At 31.6% G+C, this 21,421-nt stretch overlaps 2 protein-coding genes across 4 annotated transcripts; both read left to right on the forward strand.

Moving 5' to 3' along the window:
• The first annotated feature begins 12,070 nt into the window (after nt 1–12,070).
• Nucleotides 12,071–16,347, forward strand: LOC146959468 (protein CYTOSOLIC ABA RECEPTOR KINASE 6-like). Of its 3 annotated transcripts, XM_085741388.1 has the most exons (9): nt 12,071–12,143; nt 12,370–12,395; nt 12,998–13,172; nt 13,680–13,933; nt 14,049–14,175; nt 14,256–14,529; nt 15,430–15,562; nt 15,666–15,752; nt 15,871–16,347. In XM_085741388.1, the coding sequence occupies exons 3-9, from the start codon at nt 13,079–13,081 to the stop codon at nt 15,988–15,990; spliced, it is 1,089 nt and encodes a 362-aa protein (XP_085597514.1). In that variant the 5' UTR covers nt 12,071–12,143; nt 12,370–12,395; nt 12,998–13,078; the 3' UTR covers nt 15,991–16,347. The 3 variants fall into 3 exon arrangements, with proteins under 3 accessions (XP_085597514.1, XP_085597512.1, XP_085597513.1); XM_085741386.1 differs by having other exon boundaries at nt 12,071–12,395; XM_085741387.1 differs by lacking the exon at nt 12,370–12,395.
• Nucleotides 16,348–18,219: 1,872 nt separating this feature from the next.
• Nucleotides 18,220–21,036, forward strand: LOC146959469 (uncharacterized). The gene is made up of 4 exons (XM_085741385.1): nt 18,220–18,873; nt 19,595–19,862; nt 20,049–20,226; nt 20,336–21,036. The coding sequence occupies exons 1-4, from the start codon at nt 18,297–18,299 to the stop codon at nt 20,876–20,878; spliced, it is 1,566 nt and encodes a 521-aa protein (XP_085597511.1). The 5' UTR covers nt 18,220–18,296; the 3' UTR covers nt 20,879–21,036.
• The last annotated feature ends 385 nt before the right edge of the window (nt 21,037–21,421 follow it).

Below are 21,421 nucleotides of genomic sequence, written 5' to 3' on the forward strand. Positions count from 1 at the left end.
TGAAATGAATAGGATAACCAATTGACTTGTTCTCAGGCTGTACCAAGCAAATGGGAGTTTGTAGTGATTAGTGTTGACTTGAATCTGCATATAAAATATAAAACTAAGAATAAGAAAGCAACCTTGTTAATTTCTGCAATCAAGTCTTGGACATTCCTTCCTATGAACTGGGTGACAATACGATCAAAGAGAACAAATGTTGTCGAGCCAGAATCATCCATGACAATGACATGCAGCTTGAACCTACAATGGATTGATTAATGATATCAGTTATAATCCAATTTAATTATTTGCATTGATATGTTTCATATAAAAAGCGGCATATTTACCTCGGAACAGCGCTTTTGCATTCCTTGCATCATTTGCAAGATAGTTTTCCATCAACCACGGTAACCAACAATGAATACATCAATGGCAGCGGTCATATAATTGATTAGGAGGGGAAAAAAAAGGGGGTGATTAGGGCACTAATTGGCATTAACTACGATTTTATTCGCTAAATGAATACATACGATATGATTCCCTAAATAGAAAAGTTTACTAATCGTTGAGAGTTATGGTGATTTGATTGGCATTAACTATGATTTTAATGGACATTATGACGCATCTGTATGAGATAGGAAATGAGTAGTTACGATTTTATTTGCATTATTTGCATTGATTAATGAATACATCAATGGCAGCGATCATATAATTGATTAGGAGGGAAAAAAGGGGGTGATTAGGGCACTAATTGGCATTAACTACGATTTTATTTGCTAAATGAATATATACGATATGATTCCCTAAATAGAAAAGTTTACTAATCGTTGGGAGTTATGGTGATTTGATTAGCATTAACTACGATTTTAATGGACATTATGACACATTTGTATGAGATAGGAAATGAGTAGTTACGATTTTACTCACTAAATGAATACATACGATATGATTCCCTAAATAGAAAAGTTTACTAATCGTTGAGAGTTATGGTGATTTGATTGGCATTAACTACGATTTTAATGGACATTATGTCGCATCTGTATGAGATAGGAAATGAGTAGTTTAAAACATATCATTTGAATCAACGGCTGAGATTAGATTAGCAAGGAATTCACATAAACGGCTAAGATCATTTAATTGCTTAGGAGGGAAAAAGAGGGGGTGATTAGGGAAAATATGATAGCTTGGCAACTCTAGCTTTTATAATAAAGGATAGGGTGAATTAGGGCAAACATGGTAGCCAAGCAAGTCTAGCTTTTATTTTTCGTGACCAAATGATATAAGTTCATTTTAATAGATGTTTATGATTTTTTGATTAACAATTAGTGTAGGGGATTGTTGAATGAATTGATTAGCATTTAATACGTCTTTAATTGCATTAACGAAGTTATATGAGGAAACATTTTTAGAGTTTGAATCAATGGGTGTGATCAAATGTGAAAATAGAGTTTGAACGGTGAGATTAGAGTAGCAATTAATACTTGTTTAGGAGGGAAAAATGCTAGGCATTAGGGCAAAATATGGTGAATTAGGGCAAACATTGTAGCCAAACAACTCTAGCTTTTATAATAAAGGATTTGCTTACTTGAATGTAAAGGAAATCATTGATATATTTTTTTTCCTTCAGAAAATCATTGATATATTGTGAGAAACCGATGATTTTAACTATAGATGCAACTTTTTTTTTTTTTTACAAAAGTTATTAGAGTGCTAGTTTTTAACCAACAGAAGAATGGGCTGTGCCTAGTATGCACCATCTATTATGGTGCAGTTTACACTCCCTTTAAGAAATATTGAATTTCTTTTAACCTCTTGATCTTGTACATATCAAATCGGTCTCCTCCTCTTTCCATCATCCTCAACAGAAATACCAATCATTCTTAACGGTAATTCAACTGAACCTGTGCACTCTGATGCTTAGAAAATATACCCAACCAAGCAAGCATATCATCAATTAAAAAAAATTCAACACATTATAGAGATCCCACCATGGAGATATTAGAAAATTATTTAAGATATTTTGGATATATATAAAGAAGAATCGTATTATTCCTCTAAGAAAATAGAAGCGGTCTAGGAAGGAAATAGAAACCGCCAACGCATAGGGAAAGGGTCCCAACCAAAGACCAGTTCCAAAGAACGAATAACAGTTGGTCACAGATACCTTCTCCCATTATCATGATTATCACCACACACCGCCCCCTCTTTTCTTTCCTTTCCTACAAAGCCAAGTAAACAAACGTTTATTTTATTTCTAAACAGAGCTTAGTTGTAAGAGGCAATATATTTTTATACGTATGTATAAGAGTCGGAGTTTGAATTTCAGACATTTCACTTATTCACTTAAAATATAAATTTTAGTCACTAAATTACTTGAAAGAAAAAAAACATAATAATTATCATTATTTTAGCCAAATTTTAGATTTTTCGCAATTACAATGTGATAGCAAAAAATATTCACTTAAAATATAAATTTTAGTCACTAAATTACTTGAAAGAAAAAAAACATAATAATTATCATTATTTTAGTCAAATTTTAGATTTTTCGCAGTTACAATGTGATAGCAAAAAATGAAATATGTATATTATCATAATAATAATAATAATAATTAAAATAAAAGTACTTTTTGCTGACAAAAAAGGGTATACGTATACATCATTAGTATAAATTTAATTTTATACTGACTTTCAATTAAAATTGATAAATACATTATTTTTATGCACTAAGCCCTAAATTGTTACATCTCGATTAAACTAACTCATTTAATTAATTAATTAAATGATGATTACTAATACTAGTATTTTGGAAAATCTCTAGTCTCTAGTATATATATTTGCCTTAATTTTTTTGAAAAGTACACTTGGCACTCTTCTATGTTAAATTTCATTTAATGTATTACACACCTAAGCATCACTAATACACAAGTGCACCTCATCATCTAATTGTAGCTTGATTATTGGTTATTGATAAATCATTGTTCCATATTAACACATGTTTGACCTTGCCATTTATTACAATTGATACAGATATGAATGCCAATACAAAAGTGGCATCCTATAAGAATATGCTCTCTATTGAACCTACAACCATTTCATTTTGTATGTTCCACTAATCAAACAATCACCCTTTAATGTCCATAAATGTCTTATAAGTGTGAAAAAAAGTTCTAAATTAAGATATGCATCAACAATTGTATTGCTCAATTTTTCTCTATAAATATTGGTTCAACTTTCACCATTTCATATTCATTCAAAGAATTCATAATTCTTTCCAAATATCGTAACGAAAGTTGTATATGATCGTGGTTCAGGTAAAAAGGTGTTTTCATTTATACTATTTTATGTTAGTTTTCTCTCATTGTATTGTTTTTATTTGATAGTATTATCTATCATTTTTTAAAAATTCACTTATAAATACTAGACTTCTATATCAAAATCCAGGGATTATGGATCTAATATGTAACGTGGAGGCTAGACCTAGCAATTAGACATCTAAATTTTGAACTCACACCTTTCAAGCGATCATTTGATATCAGGATCATTTGATATCAACACGTATCAGGATCACCTTTCGAAGAATATTAAGATTGAGAAGGATTGATAAGGATCTATGAAACATGGAGATTTTTTTTTCTTTCTATGAAACATGTATATAAACACGTACTAATGTTCTTTTTAGTGTTTACTGGCATTATCATCAAATTGTTTGTTGATAATTTATTTTTTTTGGCTGAAATATATAATTTAGTTTTTTTTTTAAGGAATAATTTAGTTGTTTCTCCTTAAAAAAATAATTTGGTCGTTTCAAATTATAATTTTGCTACGTTGATGTTGTTGGTTTTTTTTTTTTTGAATGAATGTTGTTGGTTGGTTTTTATTGTCTTTGTTTATTTTTTCATATTTTTTAATTATATTTTAAAACAAAGCAATTTGATTAGATGCACCAATAAAACAAAGTGATTTGATATATCAATAAAAAAAATTGTTGGTATATACAATTTAACTCATTCACTATATACGAAATTACGAATCTATATTATTATAAAGATAAAAAAATAGTACACGTGACATTTTAATTTGCTTACAACTTAATTGCTCTTAATTCTTCTTTTGTAAATTTCCTACAATAAACACGTTACTTCTTTTTTGTTATTATTACTTACTCATATTAATTTAGTAATTTTTATGAACATTCAAAGTTATTATTACTTACACATATTAATTTATTAATTTTTGTGAACATTCAAAATCAAATCAAGAGAAGATTTTCATGTGTCAAAGCAATTGTCCTTTTTTACTGTGAAAATTTTATAATTTTTTGTCAATCATTTCTATACATGTTAACAATTCAATAAATAATCTTAAACAAAATAAAAAATAATAATATGTACTTCGAATCTCTATAATAAACAAAAGGCATGCACAACAAAAATAAATCAAAATAGGCGAATAATTATTGATTTAAATTGTACTAGAAAAAAATTGATTATGATTTTATTATACAGTTTCAACTCTATTTTATTACTCAATTATAACTTAATCGTTGTATTTTCTTCATGATTTTTTTAGTCTATGAAAATAATATCCTAAGTAAATAGAAAATCATTTTTACGTATTAATTTTCCTACGAAAAATTTAATAAAATAATTTTCCAAAAAATTGTTTTAATTTTTGGAAAAATAAATCAAGGTAGGCAAATTTTCCAATCAAACTTATTAGGGTGTATTTTAGGGTGAGAGTTCAATTCAGTCCCTCACCGATAGACCACCATAAATAACAATAAGAGTCATTAGATTAATTGAGTTCATATATCTTATTATACACCATATACATTGAATTACACTTATATTTTTCCTCTCTCCCCTCTTTCTCCCCTTCACCCCCTCTATTCCTTTAATCTTTAAATTCATAATCACAACGGACGGCATGGTAGTAATGGTAACGATCACAGATCATTCAGTTTTATTAGAGAAACTCATGATGTATTACATAGCAGTATCACACACTCTAATTCAACAAAAGTGATTTTGTGAAAATTAAGAATATAGTAAAAAGAAAGTAAAGGGAGTAGAAATTCAATTGTCGAACATATGATTATTTTTTATTCTTTTTGGTACAGCGAATATATGAATATTTATTTATACAAGAATACACCAACTTTCATTAGAATTTGCAAGGCTTTTCTTTTGGTTTAATTTTTGGGTATTTGTCCAATATATGTGTTATTGTTTGATATAATTTACCAATATACACAACGAGAACATTGTAACCAAACTGCCAACAAGAAACTTTGTTAGAGAAAGAGCGTAGTTGGGGACATATGATTGAGTGTGGTTATAATTGATGAGATTGTATAGACTTATTTAATCCAATGGTCAATTAAAGTGGTACATCGATGACGGACTTAATTGAAGCCTCACCCTAGAATCCACCACTTATTAGACCATATTTTGTTAAAAAATTGAACAAGCAAGAATTTTGGTTAAGAAGTGTCCATTTAATCATACATTATCGCTGCAAGAATTTTGTTTTGAATGAAAATTATATGCATTGATTTTAGTTGATTACATAATATGCATGGTCAAAGATATTTCATAACACATTTACCTTCAATTCCTTAATGGTGATCATCATTTACCTTCAATTCCTTTTTCCTCTAAAAAATAATTTGTTCAATTCCTTCAACATGATAAATGGATGATTTGCGTTTTTAATTATATGTTTAATGTTCAATAATCTGCTAGCCTTTTTCCCTATATATAGTCAATCCATCTTACATCATTTTCACTTGCTTATTCATTTCATACGATCTTATTACCTTTGAAAAATTGCAATGGTACCATACACATGTTCCATTTCCGTTGTTTCTAAATATGAATCAACCATTAACGTTAGAAAAAAAATTAATCAAACAACGTGTTTTACTTCTCTTGCTTGAAACAGAAATTTTATAACATCAAATAATATGTATAATTAAATTAAATGAAGGATTAAATGACAATGAATATTCATGAATGAGTTTGAATGAAAAATAACCGTTAAAATAAAGCTTAATTCTCTCAAAAAAATAAAATAAAGCTTAATGAAAATTTTATTTAAAATAAAGCTTATAAAAATATCCAAATAAAAACAATTACATTGGACAAATCTTTTTGCATAGTAGTATTTGATTTTTGGTACATTTTACTTTGTATTTTAATCTAAACAAGAGTGCACCAAAGATCATATGCAAATCTTCTTTCATTTTTAATTTCACTAAGATAATAAATAAAACGATGTTAACCCTTTTCAGCCGATTAAGGATCCATTTCCTAAAAAGAAATACCCATTCATTACCAAAAAAAATTGTGAAGAAAAAAATATTTATGAGTTGATTATTGTTTGTATAATATTACCAAGTTTACTCCACTAATTTTTTTTTTTTTTACCAAAAATGGTAACAATCACATTTGAATTGAATCCGTGTGAGACACACCAAAATATAAAGTTTTTTTTGATTGTTTTTCTTAAAAAAAAATTGGTATATGCAAATTTCACTATTGTAAACAAATAAAAAAATAGCTTCATTTTTTTTCAATTAAAAACTAATTGAATTTTTCATCACTTATTAATCATGTTTCAAAGGCAACCATCAAATTATCATCATTGTTTGATTTCTCAACCAATCAAATGGAGTCATGTACTCTTTGCCTTAACTTTCTACCAATTAGAGTAACTAAATCATCATAGGTTTCAATCATACACATATTTATTAACAAGTCAAATATATATATATATATATATATATATATATATATATATATATATATATATATATATATATATATATAGGTACAAAAAATATAACTTTCTAACATGCAAAATCTTAAATGTTTTTCTGCTCAACTTTCAACTAGCATGGTGATATGACATTTTTTTTCTTGGGCTTTCATTTTCATTTTTTTTCGTTTCTCAAATATGAAACGTATCGTTGATGTCATTACAAGAACCATTGAATTGCTTCTAAAATGCAAGGACCATTGAGTACGAGTATATGATATAACATAATGAGTATATGTAACATTCCAATTTGAGTATTAAGAATTTAAAACTTTTTCAACTCAAATGGAGTTTTACTTTAAGATTTCAACTTAAAACTTCATATAAATGACTTTGAAAAACTTTATTTAGAAGAAAGATTTACAAAATATTTACATTGACATAAAAGACACCTTTAAAAATACAACGGATAATGAGACCCTAAACTAGACTCTACTGTGATCCGGCCTCTCATGATACTTTGAAAATTACTTATACTTGAAAAATAGAAATAAACATGGGGTGAGCGTATGAGTGTATGTCATTGCAAGGACCTTTGAATTGCTTCTAAATTATTTCTGGTCGATTTGTTTTGATAAAAAAAAACGGATCCTAAAAATATGTCAGATTATATAGTTGATTTAATTATAATGTTATGAAGAGTACCATTTTATTTTTCTACCAAAAGATGCAAAATCATCTTAGCATTTAATGAAATATCAATTATCTAATTGAATGTATTTATTAGTTTTCTTTGATTGTGTTTTTCCAATGATGTTAAAGGTTCTTGGCACAAACTCGGATGAAGAATAAAAAAATTAATTTTGTTTTGAGAAAGAAATAAAAATTAATCTAACAACTAATTATTAAAATTTGCCATTAAAAAGCCTTTGTTTAATAGGATTTATTTTTTCTTAAATAAATACATTAAATATATAACTTTTAACCTATGATGATCAATAAAATCTTAAGTCTTTCATTTTAAATAGTATTCTAGACATTTTTTAAATTAAAAATAGAAAATAATTGATATTTTAAGGATCTTTTCTAACAAGTTTTCTTAAGATAAAAATTTATGGAGAAAAAACAAAAAAAAACTAGGAGACGTAAACCTAATCTGATAAAAATTTAGGGAAATAAATCGAATCCAAGAAAAGAGCTAACATGAACTAAGTTGTATAGTCACATTAGGTTAAGAACAACCACATTAATTAACACTGTATCTTCGTCAAAATCCTTAAGACATAAGATATATGGATCATCTCATTTATATGTTTCTCCTCATCTACTGATGCATTCAATATGAAACTTTAACACATATGACACATTAGCATCACATAGTGTGATTTAATGGATGCAGGTTTATGCTCATTTTTTTCATGAGAAAAGAGAAAGTAAATTAGGAAATGAAAGATGATAAAAAAAAAATTGAACATGAGAGAAATGATAATGAATATCTCCACAATCAATACATCATAGAGTTCAGAGTTATGAGGAAGCCTACAATGAGTTGGATCATTACATTTGTCTAAGAGAAACCCCACAAATGAGATTGACACCACATCTTCATTCAAAACCTTAAGACATTAGGTATATTGGACATCTCATTTATATGTTTCTCAATATTTACTCTTGCATCAAATGTAAAAGGTTAACTCACACATGTCATAGTAAATTCGTCTCTCTAAGGGTGAGAATCTTATTGTCTATGATTTGACGAAATATTCAAATAAGGTTGGAGACACAACCTGTAAAAAAGATGGGTTGGTGACACTTTTATAGAGGGGCGTTTTTACCCATTTTTTTCATGAGAAGAGCGTAAGTAAAATAGAAAAAGAAAGAAGATGAAAACGAAATTTAAACATGAGAGAAATGGTAAGGGAAAATAACGAGTTTTTGATAATTTATGAGTTTGTTGATGGAGTTATAGATTATTGGGTAATTTTTCTACCTAATATTAGAATCATTAAAAAAATGTCACATAAATTTAAAATGTCTAATAAACGTGTATTTTGTCAACTCATCATAACACATCTACATTTTTCCTTTTTCGGATCCTCCAAAGACCAAAAGTGAAGGAATTTTAAATATTGCTTTCACCAAAAAATAATTCCATCAAAGTGAATGACATCAAAAGTTTAAAATGTAAGATAATAAAATTAACACAAATGCCACCTAAAAATTAACAAAAACAAATCATCGTAATGTTGAGACTTCCAATGAAGCTTACATTGAATTATATTCAACATCAGACTAACATAATCACACAAATGAGATTGACACCAAATTTTTATCCAAAATCTTTAGATACATGTATATGAGTCATTTCACTTATATGTTATTCATCATCTACTCTTCCATCTATTGTAAAATTTTAACTCATATTAAACATATTAACATCTATCTATCTATCTATCTATCTATCTATCTATCTATCTCTCTCTCTCTCTCTCTCTCTCTCTCTCTCTCTCTCTCTCTCTCTCTCTCTCTCTCTCTCTCTCTCTCTCTCTCTCTCTCTTTCTCCCGCTCTCTCTCCCTAATGTGCGACTCTATGTCCTAAATTATGTGACATAATACATAGTCAAATAAGGTCAAATTGAGCACAACATGGTCAAAAAGGTGGATTGATGTAATTTAATGGATTGGGGTTTATGTTCCTATCTTTTATGAGAATAGAGATAAAAAAAATTAGAAAAATAAAGAAGATCATGAAAAATAAATTTGAGATTAAGAGATATGATAGTGGTAAAAAAAAAATAAGAATTGTGTGTTTTGTCCATGAGGTTATAAGTAATTTTATCGGTCTATTGAAGGAGTTTGAGATATTTGGGTAATCAATTTACCAAAAAATTAAACTCAATTAAAAATACGCCACAACATTTAAAAATGTTCAATAAACATGTATTTTGTCAACTCAACGTAACACATCAACGTTTTTCTATCGTGAAATGCCAACGAAGACCAAAACTGAAGGAAGTTAAAATAATAGAGATTGATATTATAAAATATTGCATGAAAGCAAACAACATCAAAAAACTTCAATTTAATATAAAAATTATACAAACAACGTTGAAAATACTAACGAAATAATTCATCAAAATGTTTAGAGTTTCAAGGCCACCTACAATGAGGTAGATCATCACAAAGCACACAACTGAGATTGACACCACATCATCGCCCAAAACCTTAAAATATTATGTATATTGGTCATCTCACTTATATGTTTTTGAAGATCTACTTGCATATATTGTGGAATTTTAATTCACAATTGGCACTTTAACATATCTCCCATAAGTGTGAGACTCTTGCGCATGAGGTATGGTGACATAGCCAAATAAGGTCAACCAGAGACACAACATTGTAACAAATATGGGTTGATAGTGTTTTGATGGATATAGGTTTATGATCATCTTTTATAAAAAAGAGAAAGAAAATTAGAACAAGAAAGAATATAAAAAATCTATTTCAAGAAAATAGAAATGATAAAGGAAAAAAGTAGTTTGTGTTTTATCCATTGAAGTGTTAGGAATATAACGGGTTACTGGTAATTTTATGAGATAGTTGAAGATTTATTAGTAATTATTTCACCAAAAAGAGAATCAATTAAAAAAATATCACATCATTTTTAAATGTCTGATAAGCATGTGATTTTTTTTTTTGAGGGAGATAAGTATGTGATTTGTTAACTTAACATAACACGTCTACATTTTTCTATTACTAGATCCCACCAAAGACCAAAAGTGAAAGTATTTAAAATGGTAGAGATTGGATATTTTTTTTCTTTCATGAGAGTGAACATCTAAAAACTTATATTTAATATAATAAAATTAAACTAATGACATCCAAAAACTAAAAAAAATAGTTCATCATAGTGTTTGGAGTTTTGAGCGAGCTTATATTGGATTGATCATCACATTTGACTAAGAGAAACCCCAAAAATGAGATTGACACCAAATCTTCACACAAAACCTGAAAGACATTATGTATATTGGTCATCTCACATTCATGTTTCTCAATATATAATTTTGCTTCCAAGGTAGAAGTTTAAATCACACATGACACATAAACATATCTCTATTATGTGTGAGACAGTCCGTATTTCTGATCTGGTGAGAGAGCCAAATAAGATCAGAGGCATAACATGTTAAAAAATGTGGGTTGGTAGTGGTTTTATAGAGAAATGTTTTTGTTCCTTTATTTTATGAGAAATGAGAAAGTATATTAGAAAAATAAAGAAGACGAAAAAGGAATTTGAACACGAGAGAAATGAAAAGAGAAACAAGTAAGGAGTGATTGTTTTTCTCTATGAGAATAAAGTATACAACGAGTTACTGCTGGTAATATTATACATTTATTGAAGGAGATAAGAATTAATCTGTAATTATCTTACCAAAATATTTGACTCATTAAAAAAAATGCCACGACAATTTAAAATTTCTAATAAACATGTATGTATTTTTTATCTCAACAAAACACATATACATTTTACTATTGTCAGATCTTACCAAAGATCAAAAGTGAATGAATTAGATATAACAGAGGTTGAATAATTTTTTGACATTTAAGATAAAAAATTAAACAAAACGACATTTAAAAACTAACAAATAAAAATATCACAACGTTGGAACTTCTGTGAGAGTCTAAATTGAGTTGTATGATCACATTAGGCTAAGAGCAATCACACAAGTGAGCTTAACATCACACCTTCATCCAATGTCTCAAGACATTACGGCATGGATCATATTATTTACATGTTGGTCACATCTACTCTTGCATACAATGTGAAATTTTAACTTACACTTAACACATTAACATCTCTCCATTAAGTGTCAGACTCTCCGTGTTCGTGATCCACCATCTAGAACACTCCCGCTCCCCTACAACGTTGAACCATGATATCATACCACAGTTGGACTTTATGGAGAAGCCAACAATAATGTGGATTAACTCATCGGAGAAAGGGCAACCACACAGTGAAAATGAGACTACAGTTTCATCCAAAAATTCAAGGCTTAAGTATGAGTTTTTCACTCTTTTGATGTTCAACCTGCACTCTTTCATCTAATGTTGAACTTTAACTGACTTTTGCTACATCACAATATATCTCTTAAGTTTGACGGAATTCTAGCCCGTGCTTGACACGGGTTTCCATGCTAGTACATACTAACATAAAGAATAGGTGTTGTGTTGGGCAGCGTAGCTTGTAGAGTTGTTGTCTTGTTGACCGAGTGAGTGAATGATGATATAAAAGGGCAAATCCAAAAAGCACAACGCACAACAAACACACCTGACCTGGCTTTCTCTCTATTTAGCTTCATTCTCTTTTCTCTCTCAACGAAACGAAACCCTAGTGCGCGTACAAGGTACTAATTTTCTCTATCGATTATTTCGCTTCTAATTTTGGTTATTCATTCTATCTATTATTTCTTTCATTCTTTTTTTTTTTTTTTCCATTTGCTTTTCTCTGTTTCAATTTTTGGGCTTATTTGGGTGTTCTGCATTTTACCGAATCCGATTTTGCTTCAATTTCGCCATATCCTTTTTTTGGTTGGATTCGTGCTTCGTTTCATTTCATGGACCACCGCGCAGACAATCACCATCGTCCTGGTCGTTTCGTATGTATTTTCCATATCAATATCAATGGAGTTTCGATTTCTTATGTTATTTTGCTTTTCTTTTCTGTTGCATTTCCTTGATTGTATTGTTAAATCAACAACTTGATTGATTCATCGGCTATTTATTTAACATCAATCAATCAATCAATCAATCTCATGTTCCATGGCCTATTACCTGCAAATAAATTTTATTATAATTCTGCAATTCACCTACTTTTGTAAATCCGATTCAGAATTACAAAAGATTGCATGAATTTTTAAACAACAATATTGTGTTTATGTATGTGGTCAAAGATCATACCAAAATATAGGGTGTGTGCATGTCTCGCACTATTTCTTCCATATAGTTATTCTAGGATTTGGCGCGACTTTTGGATTTGCGGCGCGAGGCTTTTACCATTTGGATTTATTAGCCATTAATTATTACCTTCAATAAATAAGATTTATGATATAATAACGGCCAATGATTCATTCGTTATTTGGGAAATGGACATTTATTATAGAGATACATTAATCTTACCTATTTGAGGGGTTTTGAGATCAGTTTGATTTTCGAATAACGTTATAATTTGGATATTTATATGTCTGGTGACATTATGCAGGCGCATACGACTCCTCCTGATTACTTTGTTCTGGGGAACTCAACTTACAAGGACGATTTATATCCAAGGAAGAGTACAAGGATGCGTCGTTGGCTATGCTGCACTTGTCAGGTGGAAGAGTCTTATCCATCAAATGAAAATGAACACCTGAAAAGCCCAAGAAGTTATGGAGATGGTGAGTTTTTCCTTCTTCTAGCTGTAGTCTATTACTTGACAAAGAATCAAAAATAAACCACAAAAGTATCAGCAGAACTGTTAATTGTGAGGCATTTCATATAATTTTTATATACCAGCATGCCTTCCACTGTTCTCAAGTGTAGTTGAATTTAAACAAATTGGTATTGTTCTGCGGTACTCTATTTAGGACAAAGTGTTGTCAAACAGCACTTTAGCGGCGCTATGGCATTGTAACATAGCGGAATTTGAACAGAGTGCTATTTTCCGCAATTTGCGATTGACAATATTGATGCCTTCTGTTTATAGCTACAAGCTGGTTGATTGAACATTTATATTTCATTTTATCTTATATGTATAGAACATTTTTTTTCTTCTTCTTCCAAAAACTTGAACTATCCCGAGATCAAAATTTCACCGTCCTCATAGTTCAGTATATCAGATGGATGGATGGGCTAGGTCCTTTCATGATAAAGATTCCTCACATTTTGCATTTTATTTGCTTTAGGCAACCCAAAAGGCTCAAGGGCTCCGGCACCCGTCAAACCTGAAACACAAAAGGCACCACCACCTATCGAAGTTCCAGCATTATCCTTAGATGAGCTGAAGGAAAAAACTGACAACTTTGGATCAAAGGCATTGATTGGTGAAGGGTCGTATGGGAGGGTGTATTATGCAACATTAAACGATGGAAAGGCCGTGGCTGTGAAAAAGCTTGACGTTTCTACTGAACCCGAATCAAATAATGAGTTTCTGACCCAGGCATTTTTCTTCTATCAACTAAACAAACTATTTTATTTTTACACGGGAAGTGTGTTGGTTCTTGCATGGTTACTTTTAGTTTTTTAGCTTTCTCATTCAGTGTTTCCTATTTCAGGTTTCCATGGTCTCAAGATTGAAGAATGAAAATTTTGTTGAGTTGCATGGATACTGTGTTGAAGGAAATCTCCGTGTACTTGCATATGAGTTTGCTACTATGGGCTCTCTTCATGACATTTTGCACGGTATGTAGCTTCATATCCTTTCTTTACTTACATTTCATATAAGAAGTTCCATTGATGATTTTGGCGACTTTCCATTTCAGGTAGAAAGGGAGTTCAAGGGGCACAACCAGGGCCAACTCTTAACTGGATGCAGCGAGTTAGAATTGCAGTTGATGCAGCAAGGGGATTAGAATATTTACATGAGAAAGTTCAACCATCAATCATACACAGGGATATCAGGTCAAGCAATGTGCTTATCTTTGAAGATTACAAAGCTAAGGTAGCTGATTTTAACCTCTCTAATCAGGCCCCTGACATGGCTGCACGCCTTCATTCTACCCGTGTATTGGGAACCTTTGGGTATCATGCTCCAGAGTAAGCTTCCATAATCTTATAGCTTTGATTTTATATATCTATATGTATATTTTTTCCTTAGAATTCATAAATATGTCACTGTCCTGTGTTTTTAGATTTTTTTGTTTTCTCTCAAAATGCTTAGACTGTTCAGTGCTGTCTGTGTGTGTTGTCTTTTTACATACAACTGCAATTCATGTTTTATTCCTTAGGTCTATTAAATATCATTTGACCATGAGTCATTTTTATTATAGTATCATTGTCATCTAGTAAGCGACGTTTCCCTTCACAACTTCTCTTTTATTCAATTCACGTTAATGTTAGTTAATTGAATTCAAATGTGTAAATATTTCTGCTATAATTTATAATGAAGCAGTGACTGTTGACTGGTATGTTTTTGTCACGAAGAACAAATGAGATTTAGTAGTACCATTAGTGGCTTCTGATGTTGCCCTTTTCCTTGCAGTCCCTGTGTATGCCTCAATTTCAATTGAAGTTAATTCAATTGATAAGTAGGAAATACAAAACAGTACCTCTTGTATCTGGTTGTCTAATTCAATTTACCGTATGAAGTTAGTTCTTTACTGTCAGTTATTTAAGTATGTATGTTCCCGAGAAGTATACCCAATCAATCTAACTAAACGTCGTTGAACAAGAAGCTTTTTTGTTTATAGTTGCTGTTAGGTTATACGGTTCATGTCATTTTGGTAATATGCTCTAGGATCCAGTCACGGAGGCATGCAATTTCACTAGAACTTTACGAAAACTGTATTGGTGTCTTTTCCCCTGCTGAGTTTTTCTGTTTTAATTTAGAATATATTTTGTTTCTCATCTCAGCTTATGTTTCTTTTTTAATTTCCTTTTAAATTGGTATCTTTGTTTATTGGTTCTTAGCTTATGTTTTGTTGTCAAACTTTGCAGATATGCCATGACTGGGCAGTTGACTCAAAAAAGTGATGTTTACAGTTTTGGTGTTGTTCTTCTTGAGCTCCTTACAGGTAGGAAACCTGTTGATCATACCATGCCTCGAGGACAGCAAAGTCTTGTCACATGGGTCAGTTTACCTTCTTAAACTTATGCCTCACCTCTGCCCCATTTCAGTTATTTACCAATGGGTTCCTGCTGTAGATATTTCAATGACAGAGATATTTTTGTAGGCTACCCCAAGACTAAGTGAAGATAAAGTGAAACAATGCGTGGACCCAAAACTGAAAGGAGAATATCCCCCAAAAGGAGTTGCTAAGGTAACTATTTTCTGCCTCTCTCCCTCTCCCTCCCCCTCCCTTTAGGCGCACAGACTCATGATCCTTAGATCTTCTATTCTGAGCTTGGTTGTAACAATGAATATCGTTGACTGTGCAGCTTGCAGCTGTAGCAGCACTTTGTGTGCAGTATGAAGCTGAGTTTAGGCCCAATATGAGCATTGTTGTTAAAGCACTCCAGCCACTTCTGAAGGCTCCCGCTCCTGCACCAGAAACTTGAAGCAGATGAATTGAAGTTAAAATACTTCTCTTTTGTTTCTGCATCTTCTGCACAGTTTGAGTCAGATATTATCAAATACTGCAAATAATAATACTTATAACATATATTTTTACTTTTGTTTGAGATTGGATGTGTAGGATTGGATTGGGTGGTTTCATGTCATTTTTAATTTCCATGTATTTCTGGTATTGCACTTTAGTGCAGAGGATTATAGAGCCATACTGCAACATTGGGACTGGGTTGCGTGGTTTGTTTGATAAATGTTGTTTGTCACTCAACGCTAATCCCCCCCATATTCTTTATTTGTTTGTTGACTGAGCTGATGATACTTGGATTGAAAGACTTATATTTGTTGGACCTTTTTGTTTGTCTGTTCTTTTCTATCATATCTTACTGGGTTGTGTAGTATGTTGTTGTAATTTTCGTACCTTTACTTGGATTGGAGGGACACGTTCAATCACTTTTGAAAAGAGAGGTGGCTGATGATGTTCCCGACTCTATGGTGTTAGAAGAGTCGAAGTATTTTAGGGTTCACTTACGCGGCATGGTTTTGATGTTATTTTATATAGTCATCAGATTGGTGGCATGCTTATGCCACTTACTCGAGTCTAAAGTTTAAACATTTTTTTATGGTGGGGGCTCGACTTCTTATGCTGTGTTCAGCAGGTTTTTCACTTTTATTATATTTTTAATCATCTCATTAATTTATAAAATTTATTATGATCAAACATTTTGGGTTTCTTTGTTCTCGTCAAGACTCACAATTTGTAATGGAAGTGAGTCTTAACGAGTTAGGTTATATTTGAGTCAATATATACTTTATTCTTGGTTAAAATTGTAATAGAAGTGTTTTTTTTTTTTTTTAAATGGTTGCAGATTGTCTAGAGTTTTTTCTTTGTTTTTGATATGGCTAAAGTTTGTAATTAGTAGTTGGGTTAATATTTTTATCCTTAACCGGTGAATCTCGACTTCTTTAACCTTTGGCTTAAAATAGTGGAGCTATCCCCACTTAAAATTTATCTGAACAATTTTTTTAGGAAAATATTTTTAATTATTCTTTTGGCCAATAATACGTGCAACAAATGTTAACTAGGAGGATGATGAAGTCATGATCGGTTTATAATGAACTTATAATATCTATCTTTGATTTGTCACTCACTAGTTGTTAATACTCTATATTTGAAAGGCGGTTCAACATTGTATATGAACCTAATTATATGACCAATCGGTGTTGGAAGGCAACTTTCGATTAAAAAAAGTGATTTGCTGAAGGATTTTCACTTTTGAAAGGTGGGTTGATGTTTTATATTATATATGACATGAATCACATGATTATTACAACTCGTTTGCCATCTCATTTTTAAGAAATTGCGTCTAGAGGACAAACTCAAACATAAAGTAGCCAAGTAGATATCTTCAACAAAACGTAAAATGATTTGGTCCTTCAAATAAAAGAGTCAATATGATATCTCCATCAAAATTTCTCTTTAGAAAAAATCCAACAAAATTAGTGAACAACGTATATATTGACTCAAATAGTCTTATGTTGCATCCAATTAACATTCAACTATAGTTCTTTAATGCAAGGAATTGAATTATGATTTGACAAATTTTAGAGACTATATTGTTTGATTTTAAGAACCATTTTTTTTGAGTTGATAGACGATGTGGCAAGATTTTAGAGACTTATGATTTGACAGATTTTAGAGACTATATTGTTTAAACATTCTGCTTTTTGGTTTGAGACCACCATAATTATGGTATTTGGTGTTATAGTGGGTCTATAGTATCTCATTACAAGTTTTGTTTCTTTAAACGAACAATGAGACTGATCTTTGATCAAGTGTTTAACATGTAGTTTAATGCTCTTTATTCTCTTACACAAATTCAGCATTGCATAAACAATGTATATGATTTACAAAATATACAGATTTAAGCTGAGAAAAAATCGTTTTTATCCAAAAAAAAAAATATTCAGTTGAAGGACACAATATTTTTTTTGTTTTTTTTTGTTTGAGCTGAAAGTGGTTTTGGGGTGAAATAATATGTTGGTGATTGGAGATATAAGTTTTGTTTATTTAATCATATTTAATATGTCCGCAATACATAAATTAAAAAAAAAGGGCGCGGGCCTATGGAGGTTATAGTTAGATTTTAGGCCCATTAGGGTGGAATGGAATCTATCTAGAATTATACTATAAATTGGGAATCAACCAACGCTCATTCTTTATTAGAACTACAACACAACACAACACAACACAACGATTAGAAAGAGAAAGTTGAAGTGAAAGAGTAATCATTCATTCATGGCTGAATTAACCGTTTCAAAGTGTAACGAACAACAAGAAGAAGAAGAAGAAGAAGAACTCGTCGTCAACAAGATTCAAATTGATGATGATGATGATGATGCCGCCACCGTCACCGGAAACAACAAGATTGCTGCTCAGCAACAACAACAACAACTCGAAGGCAAGAAGAAACGTCTCTTGGAAGAACTCGAATCTGTTTTCACCACCATCGCTACTCCCAAACCTAACTCCTTAGGGTTTTCAAACATTGAGGTCATTGATGAAACTGCTTTGCTCGATTGCATTCCCAAACCAAGAAGAAAGCCTTCCAAGATGAAGAACAACACCACCGGAAGTAGCAGCACTGACAAGATGATGATGATGAAGAAGAAGAAGAAGTACTCTCGCGAGATGATGGAGTCTATGAGGTTTGTGAATGTCTCTCAGCAGCACAAATTCTGGAAAACAATCTACACCGCGCTTCAATCTGCTTTTGCTGATGAGTATGATACATTGGTCGTTGCCGCCGCTGCTCACAACAACCACCGTCACACTCCTCTTCCGTTCCTTCCCAACAAGAAACCAATTCTCACTGGTTAGTACTCTTTTCTTTTCTTTCTTTCTTTCTTATTTCTTGCATAATCATATTCGATTCTTTTGAATTCTTGATTCCATATGTGTGTGTGTTTGTATTATTAATTTAAGCCTATCTAGAATCGTGAATCTTGATCATTCTTTTCTTTGTAATGAAACTGTGTAAAACTTAATTGCTCTGATTTTTTTTTGTGTGCCCAACAGTCTCCTGCTTGTTAGCTCATATTGTGTCAATTTGATGTTTTCAATTGGACAGGTGTGGGTGCTGCCAATGGAAGATGCAGATATGTCAATGTCTTTGTCCATTGAACTTTCAAGAATGAATCAGCAAAGGGAACCTGGAAAAACATCTAACTGCAACATTACTTCACTATGTTCCATTTTTTTTCTTTCTTTTTTGTACTTAGGCACTGATTTCAGTTGCATAGCTACTTGTATAAAGTCACTGTACATGAAAAGCCATGTGTTGTAGGCTTCTTTGTAAATTTGAAACACTACTTAGGTCATACAGTAGCACCCATGAGGATTGCTTTGTTGTTTACACTTGTATATTGTTCATTTTTCAATAAAAAGTTCATTTTTCCTGTCTACATTGTGTTTGAATGAGTACACTTTTTGCTTGATTATTATTGAGTTTTCATGTTATTGCTTGTTTGTGAACTATATTTTTATTCCAGCTTCAACCCATTTTCATAAGCTGAAAGTCTTGTTATTGCTTTCAGGTGCAGTGTATTGTGGAAATATGAATAATGAACGACAATTCATGGAAATTGGTGGAAGTGTGAGCCATGTTGACCCTTCTTATACTCATAGTCTTATGAGTAAGCATGGGTGCTCAGTTTCAGAAGAGTGCATTGAAAATGATGACGATGATGATGATAGTGAGGATGATTATGCTAGCATCCAGAGGCCTGCGTTTCAGGTAGACGGAGAACCTAATTTTGATTCTGGTCCACCAGAAGACGGATGGGAATATCTTAGGCGTGTCAGGTATTGTTGTAACTGTCAGCTGCCAATTGCTGGTCCTTTGATCAATTTATGCTTTAAAATTTTATTTTCTTCATGATAACTTTATCTAGGATTCTGGTTTGTTAAATGACGGTGAGTAGATAAAACTTCACTGTTTCCTTCCTAGTAGTAGAAATAACACGTTTCTTAAACTCTTTACTTGCCTAGGTGGGAGGCACATCAAATTCCTAAAGTGAAGGTATCCAAACTTGATAGAAGTAAACTTAACAAGGAGCAAAGTGCTTATATGCCCCAGATTCCTGATATTGCCAAGTGTCCTGAGCATCTGTTGCCATTGAAACAATGGGAGGATATATTTCTTTCAGAATTTTCAGTACTAAGAGAGGTATAGTGTTCTAGAACTCATCTCTGTCTTTTGGGAGTGGAGTGTGCTGATTTTTGTTTAATAGTATATACTGAGGACTGACCCTTGTTTCCCAATTTTGTTATTCCAGAATCTGTCACGTATTGAAGGTTCAAGTGCCACGCATTCTGGCAATCTACAATCTCTTATTTCCTCAAAGTTACCTGGAAATAATTTTGGAGTGATGAACAGAGATGTGCTACTTCATAATAACACGAGCATTGGTAAGGCTGATCAACCTACTAACTTGACTGCTAAAGATGAGGATAGCACCGTGCCTCCGGAGAATCCTGTATTGAAAACATCCGTGGATCAAACTAGTAGCAGCTGTTCCACTCCCCTGCTTTCAACAATCCTAGGGATGGACTCTGTAGCCCGAGTCTCAATGTTGCTGAAACGAATTCGTTTGCTAGAGCCTGAAAACACCATCACAAGAATTGATTGCATGTGGCTTTTTGCTCTCTGTGCAGCAGTAGATGCTCCACTAGATGCAGACACTTGTGCTGCACTCCGGAGTCTGCTGCGGAAGTGTGCTAGCATCCGTGCTGGTAAAGCTGAACTGGATGATGAGGTTGTAATGTTGAATATATTGGCTACAATTTCGGGGAGATATTTTGGACAATCTGAAAATTGAATTCCCAGTTTGCAACTTAATGACAATTTATGTTTTAGAATTGGTATGGAGGCAAGAACATGTATGGTTATATATTTTCAGATGATGCATAATGTCTAATGTATGGTTGTAAGAATTTTTAAATGCATTGTTATGTTATTCTTTAGTATTTTGAACAAGTCATTATTGCTTTACAATTTAAGTACTTGACAATAGCAACATATCAGGCGCGGCACAATTGATAATGATAAGTATTTGACAATTCATGTGTTTGATCCATTACTGGTGCAAATGGAATGACAATTGGAAGATATGAACCCCTTAAAATTGATCCTAATATCTCGAATGATTAGTCTTTGCTTCGCTAACATGACCAAATATAGTGTTTACTCTTTAGGCACATACAAAAAGACACTTATACCAAAACTTGTATATTATTGGCACAAGCTGTCTCTCAAAAGTTATATATTATTGGCACAAGCTGTCTCTTTGTGGGTGCGCTTGAACACTATACATACGAAAATTTGACAATGAAATTATTGATTAAATATAGACTATTGAATT

Source organism: Medicago sativa, chromosome 1 (assembly GCF_051527215.1).
Source record: "Medicago sativa cultivar Bolivia chromosome 1, Bolivia_mono, whole genome shotgun sequence".
Lineage (NCBI taxonomy): Eukaryota > Viridiplantae > Streptophyta > Magnoliopsida > Fabales > Fabaceae > Medicago > Medicago sativa.

What these genes read in the sequence shown, in the direction of transcription:
- LOC146959469 (XM_085741385.1), top strand. Translation starts at nt 18,297, where the DNA reads ATGGCTGAATTAACCGTTTCAAAGTGTAACGAACAACAAGAAGAAGAA. An exon ending in CAAGAAACCAATTCTCACTG is followed by an intron (nt 18,874 to 19,594) that starts GTTAGTACTCTT and finishes TATTGCTTTCAG; the next exon opens with GTGCAGTGTATTGTGGAAAT. An exon ending in GAATATCTTAGGCGTGTCAG is followed by an intron (nt 19,863 to 20,048) that starts GTATTGTTGTAA and finishes TTACTTGCCTAG; the next exon opens with GTGGGAGGCACATCAAATTC.
- LOC146959468 (XM_085741386.1), top strand. Translation starts at nt 12,354, where the DNA reads ATGGACCACCGCGCAGACAATCACCATCGTCCTGGTCGTTTC. An exon ending in ACCATCGTCCTGGTCGTTTC is followed by an intron (nt 12,396 to 12,997) that starts GTATGTATTTTC and finishes GACATTATGCAG; the next exon opens with GCGCATACGACTCCTCCTGA. An exon ending in CCCAAGAAGTTATGGAGATG is followed by an intron (nt 13,173 to 13,679) that starts GTGAGTTTTTCC and finishes TATTTGCTTTAG; the next exon opens with GCAACCCAAAAGGCTCAAGG.